Source organism: Oncorhynchus gorbuscha, linkage group LG06, assembly GCF_021184085.1.
Source record: "Oncorhynchus gorbuscha isolate QuinsamMale2020 ecotype Even-year linkage group LG06, OgorEven_v1.0, whole genome shotgun sequence".
Classification (NCBI taxonomy): domain Eukaryota; kingdom Metazoa; phylum Chordata; class Actinopteri; order Salmoniformes; family Salmonidae; genus Oncorhynchus; species Oncorhynchus gorbuscha.
In genome coordinates this window covers 15,823,145-15,835,068 of record NC_060178.1, presented here as the reverse complement: position 1 = coordinate 15,835,068, position 11,924 = coordinate 15,823,145, and the positions used below count along the sequence as shown (strand labels likewise).

General features: G+C 51.7%; 1 protein-coding gene across 7 annotated transcripts in view; it reads right to left on the bottom strand.

Moving 5' to 3' along the window:
• Window positions 1-11,924, bottom strand: part of cadps2 (Ca++-dependent secretion activator 2) — a 325,603-nt gene that overhangs the window by 212,152 nt on the left and 101,527 nt on the right. For all 7 annotated transcript variants that reach the window (XM_046352457.1, XM_046352453.1, XM_046352452.1 and 4 more), the window contains exon 8: window positions 4,731-4,870. In XM_046352457.1, the coding sequence (XP_046208413.1) occupies window positions 4,731-4,870 (140 nt within the window). The remainder of the gene's footprint in view (window positions 1-4,730; window positions 4,871-11,924) is intronic.

Below are 11,924 nucleotides of genomic sequence, written 5' to 3'. Positions count from 1 at the left end.
CACTCCTTCGTTGCCCGGGCGGTGTGTTTGGGATCATTGTCATGCTGAAAGACCCAGCCACGTTTCATCTTCAATGCCCTTGCTGATGGAAGGAGGTTCTCACTCAAAATCTCACGATACATGGCCCCATTCATTATTTCCTTTACACGGATCAGTCGTCCTGGTCCCTTTGCAGAAAAACAGCCCCAAAGCATGATGTTTCCACCCCCATGCTTTACAGGATTTGAGTCCCTGGCAGCGTAGTGTGTTACTGATGGTAGGCTTTGTTACTTTGGTCCCAGCTCTCTGCAGGTCATTCACTAGGTCCCCGTGTGGTTCTGGGATTTTTGCTCACCGTTCTTGTGATCATTTTGACCTCACGGGGTGAGATCTTGCGTGGAGCCTCAGATCAAGGGAGATTATCAGTGGTCTTGTATGTCTTCCATTTTCTAATAATTGATCCCACAGTTGATTTCTTCAAACCAAGCTGCTTACCTATTGCAGATTCAGTCTTCCCAGCCTGGTGCAGGTCTACAATTTTGTTTCTGGTGTCCTTTGACAGCTCTTTGGTCTTGGCCATAGTGGAGTTTGGAGTGTGACTGTTTGAGGTTGTGGACAGGTGTCTTTTATACTGATAACAAGTTCAAACAGGTGCCATTACTACAGGTAACGAGTGGAGGACAGAGGAGCCTCTTAAAGAAGAAGTTACAGGTCTGTGAGAGCCAGAAATCTTGCTTGTTTGTAGGTGACCAAATACTTATTTTCCACCATAATTTGCAAATAAATTCATAAAAAATCCTACAATGTGATTTTCTGTATTTAGTTGACTTCATAGTTGAAGTGTAACCATGATGAAAATTACAGGCCTCTCATCTTTTTAAGTGGGAGATCTTGCACAATTGGTGGCTGACGAAATACTTTTTGCCCCACTGTACATACAAACATGAACAAGAATATAAATGCAACATGTAAAGTGTTGGTCCCATGTTTCAGGAGCTGAAATAAAATATCCCAGAAATCATAAATATGCATAAAAAGCTTATTTTACTAACATTTTGTGCATAAATTTGTTTACATCCCTGTTAGTGAGCATCTCTCCTTTGCCAAGATAATCTGTCCACCTGACAGGTGTGGCATATCAAGAAGCTGGGCCTTGCCCCCCAGTGGGTGAGCCAGTCTCCAAAGGGGTGGGCCTACGTCCTCCCAGGCCCACCGATAGCTGCGCTCCTGCCCAGTAATATGAAATCCATAGATTAGGGCCTAATTTAATTATTTCGATTGACTGATTTCCTTATATGAACTGTAACTCAGTAAAACAATTGAAATTGTTGCATGTTGTGTATATATTTGTGTTCAGTATATACATATACACACACAGTACACGGTAGTGTCCTCCTTGGTACTCGAAGTGTCACCGGAGATATGAGGTATTCAACTTCTGAAGAGACACTAGCCAATTAGGTGTAGCCTACCATCCTGCAGACAGACCGACACATACACACACGTGCACGCATAGGCACGTGTGCACATGCAAACACACTCTTCACTCAGCACCCGGTGTCTCTTCACCAAGTCATAGTTATGAAGTGACCTCACTAAGACCAGTCTTGGTACTCCACTGATTTGACTGATGGCATGAATGAATGTAATTGGGTTTAAAAATGGTTCTGGGCTGCCATCTGCTGGAGCAAAGGAGGCCCAACATGAAATACATCCAATTGCATCAACATGTACCTCAAATAGATAGATTCCTGTCCAATATACAAGGCAGAATTACTTTAACACACACACACACACACTTCTCATATACCAACTGTTATGTCCGCTTACTAACAGACAGTAGTTGTCCATGCCTCTGCTTTTCTAAGCTTAGCTCATCATCTTTCTCTCTCTCCGTTTCCTTCTCTCAATCTGTCAGTCACCACTAGGGGGCACTGCTATCCTTTCTTTGCCTCATGTTCTTAAGACACTTTTTATTACAGCCTAACCCTTCCTGGAGGGCCAAGTGTCTGCTGTTTAGTGGTTTTTCTTACTAATCAGTGACCTTAATTCATAAATCAAGGACAAGGGAGGAGTGAAAACCCACAGACACTCGGCCCCCCGAGGAATGAGTTTGACACGTGCATGAGTCACTTTGCTGTTTTTCATCAGATCTTATGATGCAATGGGAGAAAAACACACATATCCAATACAAAACACGTCCTTGTAAACTCTAGGCCAGGTAAATGTAACAATTGCAAAGATTCACATGACTGGGTAGGGGTGCAGCCACTTGGCAGCCAGGCCCGACAAAAGGGCTTTATTACCAACAGAAATAACCCTCAGCATATGCTGAACAAGTTCTGAGACATAAACTGAACAAGTTCCACAGACATGTGACTAACAGAAATTGAATAATGTGTCCCTGAACAAAGGGGGTCAAAATCAAAAGTAACCGTCAGTATCTGGTGTGGCCACCAGCTGCATTATGTGCTGCAGTGCATCTCCTCCTCATGGACTGCACCAGATTTGCCAGTTCTTACTGTGAGAGGTTACCCCACTCTTCCACCAATGCACCTGCAAGACATTTCTGGGGGGAATGGACCGAGCCCTCACCCTCTGATCCAACAGGTCGCAGACATGCTCCATGGGATTGAGATCCGGGATCTTCGCTGGCCATGGCAAAACACTGACATACCTGTCTTGCAGGAAGTCACGCACAGAACACCTGCAACAAGCTCAGTCCAATGATGCTGTGACATCTCCCCAGGCCATGACGGGCCCTCCACCTCCAAATCCATCCCGCTCCAGAGTACAGGCCTCGGTGTAACACTCATTCCTTCCACGATAAACACGAATCAAACCATCACCCCTGGTGAGACAAAACCGCGACTCGTCAGTGAAGAGCACTTTTTGCCAGTCTTGTCTGGTCCAGCGACGGTGGGTTTGTGCCTATAGGCGACGTTGTTGCCGGTGATGTCCGGTGAGGACCTGCCTTACAACAGGCCTACAAGCCCTCAGTCCAGCCTCTTTCAGCCTATTGTGGACAGTCTGAGCACTGACGGGGGGGTTTGTGGGTTCCTGGTGTAACTCGGGCAGCTGGTTCCATCCTGTACTTGTCCCGCAATTGTGATGTTTGGATGTACCAATCCTGCACAGGTATTACACGTGGTCTGCCACTGCGAGGACGAGCAGTGTCCGTCCTGTCTACCTCTAGTGCTGTCTTCGGCGTCTCACACTATGGACATTAGGCACGTTCAGCATGCCTTAGGCACGTTTGGTGTTTTTCAGAGTCAGTAGAAAGGCCGCTTTAGTGCCCTAAGTTTACATAACTGACCTTTAATTGCCTGCCATATGTAAGCGTACTGTATCTATTATGCGTGGGATTTCCAAAATTAAAATCACTTGGAGCTGATTTGCAGGCTGGGCCAGGAGTTGGGGACAACTCTATGGTCCACACTACCCAGTATGACTGACCAGTATGACTGACCAGTATGACTGACCAGTATGACTGGGTAGTGTGGTCCATACCCTCAGTATGACAGGGTAGGGTGGTCCATATACCCTCAGTATGACTGGGTAGTGTGGTCCATATACCCTCAGTATGACTGGGTAGTGTGGTCCATATACCCTCAGTATGACTGGGTAGTGTGGTCCATATACCCTCAGTATGACTGGGTAGTGTGGTGCATATACCCTCAGTATGACTGGGTAGTGTGGTGCATATACCCTCAGTATGACTGGGTAGCGTGGTGCATATACCCTCAGTATGACTGGGTAGCGTGGTGCATATACCCTCAGTATGACTGGGTAGCGTGGTGCATATACCCTCAGTATGACTGGGTAGCGTGGTGCATATACCCTCAGTATGACTGGGTAGCGTGGTGCATATACCCTCAGTATGACTGGGTAGCGTGGTGCATATACCCTCAGTATGACTGGGTAGCGTGGTGCATATACCCTCAGTATGACTGGGTAGCGTGGTCCATATACCCTCAGTATGACTGGGTAGCGTGGTCCATATACCCTCAGTATGACTGGGTAGTGTGGTCCATATACCCTCAGTATGACTGGGTAGTGTGGTCCATACCCTCAGTATGACTGGGTAGTGTGGTCCATACCCTCAGTATGACTGGGTAGTGTGGTCCATACCCTCAGTATGACTGGGTAGTGTGGTCCATACCCTCAGTATGACTGGGTAGTGTGGTCCATACCCTCAGTATGACTGGGTAGTGTGGTCCATACCCTCAGTATGACTGGGTAGTGTGGTCCATACCCTCAGTATGACTGGGTAGTGTGGTCCATAGCCTCAGTATGACTGGGTAGTGTGGTCCATAGCCTCAGTATGACTGGGTAGTGTGGTCCATAGCCTCAGTATGACTGGGTAGTGTGGTCCATAGCCTCAGTATGACTGGGTAGTGTGGTCCATAGCCTCAGTATGACTGGGTAGTGTGGTCCATAGCCTCAGTATGACTGGGTAGTGTGGTCCATAGCCTCAGTATGACTGGGTAGTGTGGTCCATAGCCTCAGTATGACTGGGTAGTGTGGTCCATACCCTCAGTATGACTGGGTAGTGTGGTCCAAACCCTCAGTATGACTGGGTAGTGTGGTCCATAGCCTCAGTATGACTGGGTAGTGTGGTCCATACCCTCAGTATGACTGGGTAGTGTGGTCCATACCCTCAGTATGACTGGGTAGTGTGGTCCAAACCCTCAGTATGACTGGGTAGTGTGGTCCATACCCTCAGTATGACTGGGTAGTAGAGTTCTTACCCGCTGTGCTTCATGTTGGGGGGTTTGTCCATGCGGACGGCTAGTTTGATCTTCAGCTCTGAGTCCTGACTGTTCTTTGACACCACCATCTTGTGAAGCTCGGCCTGCTTGGGTCCGTTGGTGGTGGGGTTCAGGATCACCTGGGAATGGGAAGGGAGGGAAGAGAGAGAGAGAGGGAATAGATTGGGGGAATGGGGGGAGGAAATGGAAGGAAGGGAGAGAGGGAAGAATGGGGTGACAAAAGGGAGAAGGCACAGGAGAGAAAAAAGAGAATTTGCAGTAAAGTGAAGTAATGATGAACAGCTGCACACACACACACACACACACACACACACACACACACACACACACACACACACACACACACACACACACACACACACACACACACACACACACACACACACACACACACACACACACACACACACACACACACACACACACACACACACACAGCGTCTCATCAGTTAGTCAGTGACTGACACATCCATATTCTGTGACAATGATGGGAACAGACAGGTGAAGGACATCAGAAAACCATGGCTGTCTGGCTGGGGGAAGAGAGTAGAGCTGGTGAGTAAAGAGAGAGATGGGGAGGAGGTGCCAAAAACAGAGAGACACTTCTTTCTCATCACAACCCCCTCTGCAGTTGCTCCGTATGCAGGAAAGGGATTCAGATAAAATCCAAAGCTTTAGCAATGTTATCCTCATCTTTATATAGAAACATTTGTGTTTTGAGTTGCTGGATATCAGTGTGAGTGTGTTAGAGAGAGGGTGAGGAAAGAGCGAGCAAGAGGGAGGGGGATAGGGATGTGGGATAGGGATGGGGCTAAAGAGGGTCATAGGGATAGGGATAGAGAGGGTTATAGGGATAGGGATAGAGAGGGGCTAAAGAGGGTCATGGGGAGGGGGATAGATAGGATCATAGGGATAGGGTGGAGATGGGGAGGTAGTTAGATAGGGTCATAGGGATAGAGATGGGGATGTGGATAGAGATGAGTATTGCGGAAAGGGAGGGGATAGAGATTGGGAGGGGATATGGATGGGGGATAGGGAGGGGGATAGAGATAGTGAGGATATAGATGGGGAGGGGGTTATAGATAGAGGGAGGGCCATGGAGATAGGGAGGGCCATGGAGATAGGGAGGGCCATGGAGATAGGGAGGGCCATGGAGATAGGGAGGGCCATGGAGATAGGGAGGGCCATGGAGATAGGGAGGGCCATGGAGATAGGGAGGGCCATGGAGATAGGGAGGGCCATGGAGATAGGGAGGGCCATGGAGATAGGGAGGGCCATGGAGATAGGGAGGGCCATGGAGATAGGGAGGGCCATGGAGATAGGGAGGGCCATGGAGATAGGGAGGGCCATGGAGATAGGGAGGGCCATGGAGATAGGGAGGGCCATGGAGATAGGGAGGGCCATGGAGATAGGGAGGGCCATGGAGATAGGGAGGGCCATGGAGATAGGGAGGGCCATGGAGATAGGGAGGGCCATGGAGATAGGGAGGGCCATGGAGATAGGGAGGGCCATGGAGATAGGGAGGGCCATGGAGATAGGGAGGGCCATGGAGATGGGGAGGGCCATGGAGATAGGGAGCCATGGAGATAGGGAGGGCCATGGAGATAGGGAGGGCCATGGAGATAGGGAGGGCCATGGAGATAGGAGGGCCATGGAGATAGGGAGGGCCATGGAGATAGGGAGGGCCATGGAGATAGGGAGGGCCATGGAGATAGGGAGGGCCATGGAGATAGGGAGGGCCATGGAGATAGGGAGGGCCATGGAGATAGGGAGGGCCATGGAGATAGGGAGGGCCATGGAGATAGGGAGGGCCATGGAGATAGGGAGGGCCATGGAGATAGGGAGGGCCATGGAGATAGGGAGGGCCATGGAGATAGGGAGGGCCATGGAGATAGGGAGGGCCATGGAGATAGGGAGGGCCATGGAGATAGGGAGGGCCATGGAGATAGGGAGGGCCATGGAGATAGGGAGGGCCATGGAGATAGGGAGGGCCATGGAGATAGGGAGGGCCATGGAGATAGGGAGGGCCATGGAGATAGGGAGGGCCATGGAGATAGGGAGGGCCATGGAGATAGGGAGGGCCATGGAGATAGGGAGGGCCATGGAGATAGGGAGGGCCATGGAGATAGGGAGGGCCATGGAGATAGGGAGGGCCATGGAGATAGGGAGGGCCATGGAGATAGGGAGGGCCATGGAGATAGGGAGGGCCATGGAGATAGGGAGGGCCATGGAGATAGGGAGGGCCATGGAGATAGGGAGGGCCATGGAGATAGGGAGGGCCATGGAGATAGGGAGGGCCATGGAGATAGGGGAGGGCCATGGAGATAGGGAGGGCCATGGAGATATGGGGAGGGGGATAGGGAGGGCCATGGAGATAGGGGAGGGCCAGAGAATGGGGAGGGCCAGAGATAGGGAGGGCCAGAGATAGGGAGTTAGATAGTTAGGGGGTTAGAGATGGGAGAGGGACATGGAGGGAGACAGGGAGGGCCATAGGGATAGAGATGGGGGGATATGGATGTGGGATAGAGGAGGGGGGGGATAGAGATGGGGAGGGGGATAGAGATGGGGATAGGGAGGGTCATAGGGATAGGGAGGGGTTAGAGATGGGGATAGAGATGGGGAGGGGATAGAGATTGGGAGGGGGATAGTAATGGGGATAGTGATGTGGAGGGGGATAGTGATGTGGAGGGGATAGTAATGTGGATAGTGATGTGGAGGGGGATAGTGATGTGGAGGGGGATAGTGATGTGGAGGGGGATAGTGATGTGGAGGGGGATAGTGATGTGGAGGGGATAGTGATGGGGGGATAGTGATGGGGATAGTGATGGGGATAGTGATGGGGAGAGTGATGGGGAGAGTGATGGGGGGGGATAGTGATGGGGAGGGGGATAGTGATGGGGAGGGGGATAGTGATGGGGAGGGGGATAGTGATGGGGATAGTGATGTGGAGGGGGATAGTGATGGGGAGGGGATAGTGATGGGGAGGGGATAGTGATGGGGAGGGGATAGTGATGGGGATAGTAATGGGGATAGTGATGTGGAGGGGATAGTGATGTGGAGGGGATAGTGATGTGGAGGGGGATAGTGATGTGGAGGGGGATAGTGATGGGGAGAGTGATGGGGAGGGGAGAGTGATGGGGAGGGGAGAGTGATGGGGAGGGGGATAGTGATGGGGAGGGGGATAGTGATGGGGGAGGGGATAGTGATGGGGAGGGGATAGTGATGGGGAGGGGATAGTGATGGGGATAGTGATGTGGAGGGGGATAGTGATGGGGAGGGGATAGTAATGGGGATAGTGATGTGGAGGGGGATAGTGATGTGGAGGGGATAGTGATGGGGAGGGGATAGTGATGGGGAGGGGATAGTGATGGGGGGGGGGATAGTGATGGGGATAGTGATGGGGAGAGTGATGGGGATAGTGATGGGGATAGTGATGGGGAGGGGGAGAGTGATGGGGAGGGGATAGTGATGGGGGAGGGGATAGTGATGGGGATAGTGATGGGGAGGGGATAGTGATGGGGAGGGGGATAGTGATGGGGAGGGGGATAGTAATGGGGATAGTGATGGGGAGGGGGATAGTGATGGGGAGGGGATAGTGATGGGGAGGGGGATAGTGATGGGGAGGGGATAGTGATGGGGGGGGATAGTGATGGGGAGGGGGATAGTGATGGGGAGGGGGATAGTGATGGGGAGGGGATAGTGATGGGGAGGGGGATAGTAATGTGGATAGTGATGTGGAGGGGGATGTGGAGGGGGATAGTGATGGGGATGTGGAGGGGATAGTGATGGGGATAGTGATGTGGATAGTGATGGGGATAGTGATGTGGATAGTGATGGGGAGGGGGATAGTGATGTGGATAGTGATGGGGAGGGGATAGTGATGTGGATAGTGATGGGGAGGGGGATAGTGATGTGGATAGTGATGGGGAGGGGATAGTGATGTGGATAGTGATGGGGAGGGGGATAGTGATGTGGATAGTGATGGGGAGGGGGATAGTGATGTGGATAGTGATGGGGAGGGGATAGTGATGTGGATAGTGATGGGGAGGGGATAGTGATGTGGATAGTGATGGGGAGGGGATAGTGATGTGGATAGTGATGGGAGGGGATAGTGATGTGGATAGTGATGGGAGGGGATAGTGATGTGGATAGTGATGGGAGGGGATAGTGATGTGGATAGTGATGGGGAGGGGGATAGTGATGTGGATAGTGATGGGGAGGGGGATAGTGATGTGGATAGTGATGGGAGGGGGATAGTGATGTGGATAGTGATGGGAGGGGATAGTGATGTGGATAGTGATGGGAGGGGGATAGTGATGTGGATAGTGATGGGAGGGGGATAGTGATGTGGATAGTGATGGGAGGGGATAGTGATGTGGATAGTGATGGGAGGGGGGATAGTGATGTGGATAGTGATGGGAGGGGGATAGTGATGTGGATAGTGATGGGAGGGGGATAGTGATGTGGATAGTGATGGGAGGGGGATAGTGATGTGGATAGTGATGGGAGATAGTGATGTGGATAGTGATGGGGAGGGGGATAGTGATGTGGATAGTGATGGGGAGGGGGATAGTGATGTGGATAGTGATGGGGAGGGGATAGTGATGTGGATAGTGATGGGGAGGGGATAGTGATGGGGAGGGGATAGTGATGTGGATAGTGATGGGGAGGGGATAGTGATGTGGATAGTGATGGGGAGGGGATAGTGATGTGGATAGTGATGGGAGGGGGATAGTGATGTGGATAGTGATGGGGGGGGGATAGTGATGTGGATAGTGATGGGAGGGGGATAGTGATGTGGATAGTGATGGGAGGGGATAGTGATGTGGATAGTGATGGGAGGGGGATAGTGATGTGGATAGTGATGGGGGGGGATAGTGATGGGGGGGGGATAGTGATGGGGAGGGGGATAGTGATGGGGAGGGGGATAGTGATGGGGAGGGGATAGTGATGGGGATAGTGATGTGGAGGGGATAGTGATGGGGAGGGGGGATAGTAATGGGGATAGTGATGTGGAGGGATAGTGATGTGGAGGGGGATAGTGATGGGGAGGGGATAGTGATGGGGAGGGGATAGTGATGGGGAGGGGGATAGTGATGGGGATAGTGATGGGGAGAGTGATGGGGATAGTGATGGGGATAGTGATGGGGAGGGGGAGAGTGATGGGGAGGGGATAGTGATGGGGAGGGGATAGTGATGGGGATAGTGATGGGGAGGGGATAGTGATGGGGAGGGGGATAGTGATGGGGAGGGGGATAGTGATGGGGAGGGGGATAGTGATGGGGAGGGGATAGTGATGGGGGGGGATAGTGATGGGGAGGGGGATAGTGATGGGGAGGGGGATAGTGATGGGGAGGGGATAGTAATGTGGATAGTGATGGGGAGGGGATAGTAATGGGGATAGTGATGTGGAGGGGATGTGGAGGGGATAGTGATGGGGATGTGGAGGGGGATAGTGATGGGGATAGTGATGTGGATAGTGATGGGGATAGTGATGTGGATAGTGATGGGGATAGTGATGTGGATAGTGATGGGGAGGGGATAGTGATGTGGATAGTGATGGGGAGGGGATAGTGATGTGGATAGTGATGGGGAGGGGATAGTGATGTGGATAGTGATGGGGAGGGGGATAGTGATGTGGATAGTGATGGGGAGGGGATAGTGATGTGGATAGTGATGGGGGGGGATAGTGATGTGGATAGTGATGGGGAGGGGATAGTGATGTGGATAGTGATGGGGAGGGGATAGTGATGTGGATAGTGATGGGAGGGGATAGTGATGTGGATAGTGATGGGAGGGGATAGTGATGTGGATAGTGATGGGAGGGGGATAGTGATGTGGATAGTGATGGGGAGGGGATAGTGATGTGGATAGTGATGGGGAGGGGGATAGTGATGTGGATAGTGATGGGAGGGGGATAGTGATGTGGATAGTGATGGGAGGGGATAGTGATGTGGATAGTGATGGGAGGGGGATAGTGATGTGGATAGTGATGGGAGGGGATAGTGATGTGGATAGTGATGGGGGGGATAGTGATGTGGATAGTGATGGGAGGGGGATAGTGATGTGGATAGTGATGGGAGGGGGATAGTGATGTGGATAGTGATGGGAGGGGGATAGTGATGTGGATAGTGATGGGAGGGGATAGTGATGTGGATAGTGATGGGAGATAGTGATGTGGATAGTGATGGGAGGGGGATAGTGATGTGGATAGTGATGGGGAGGGGATAGTGATGTGGATAGTGATGGGGAGGGGATAGTGATGTGGATAGTGGGGATAGTGATGGGGGGATAGTGATGTGGATAGTGATGGGGAGGGGGATAGTGATGTGGATAGTGATGGGGAGGGGGATAGTGATGTGGATAGTGATGGGAGGGGGATAGTGATGTGGATAGTGATGGGGGGGGATAGTGATGTGGATAGTGATGGGAGGGGATAGTGATGTGGATAGTGATGGGAGGGGATAGTGATGTGGATAGTGATGGGAGGGGATAGTGATGTGGATAGTGATGGGGGAGGGGATAGTGATGGGGAGGGGGATAGTGATGTGGATAGTGATGGGGAGGGGATAGTGATGTGGATAGTGATGGGGAGGGGATAGTGATGGGGAGGGGATAGTGATGGGGAGGGGATAGTGATGTGGATAGTGATGGGGAGGGGGATAGTGATGTGGATAGTGATGGGGGGGGATAGTGATGTGGATAGTGATGGGGGGGGATAGTGATGTGGATAGTGATGGGAGGGGGATAGTGATGTGGATAGTGATGGGAGGGGGATAGTGATGTGGATAGTGATGGGAGGGGATAGTGATGTGGATAGTGATGGGAGGGGATAGTGATGTGGATAGTGATGGGGAGGGGGATAGTGATGTGGATAGTGATAGTGATGTGGATAGTGATGGGGAGGGGGATAGTGATGTGGATAGTGATGGGGGGGATAGTGATGTGGATAGTGATGGGGAGGGGATAGTGATGGGGAGGGGGATAGTGATGGGGAGGGGATAGTGATGTGGATAGTGATGGGGAGGGGATAGTGATGTGGATAGTGATGGGGAGGGGATAGTGATGTGGATAGTGATGGGGAGGGGGATAGTGATGTGGATAGTGATGGGAGGGGGATAGTGATGTGGATAGTGATGGGAGGGGGATAGTGATGTGGATAGTGATGGGAGG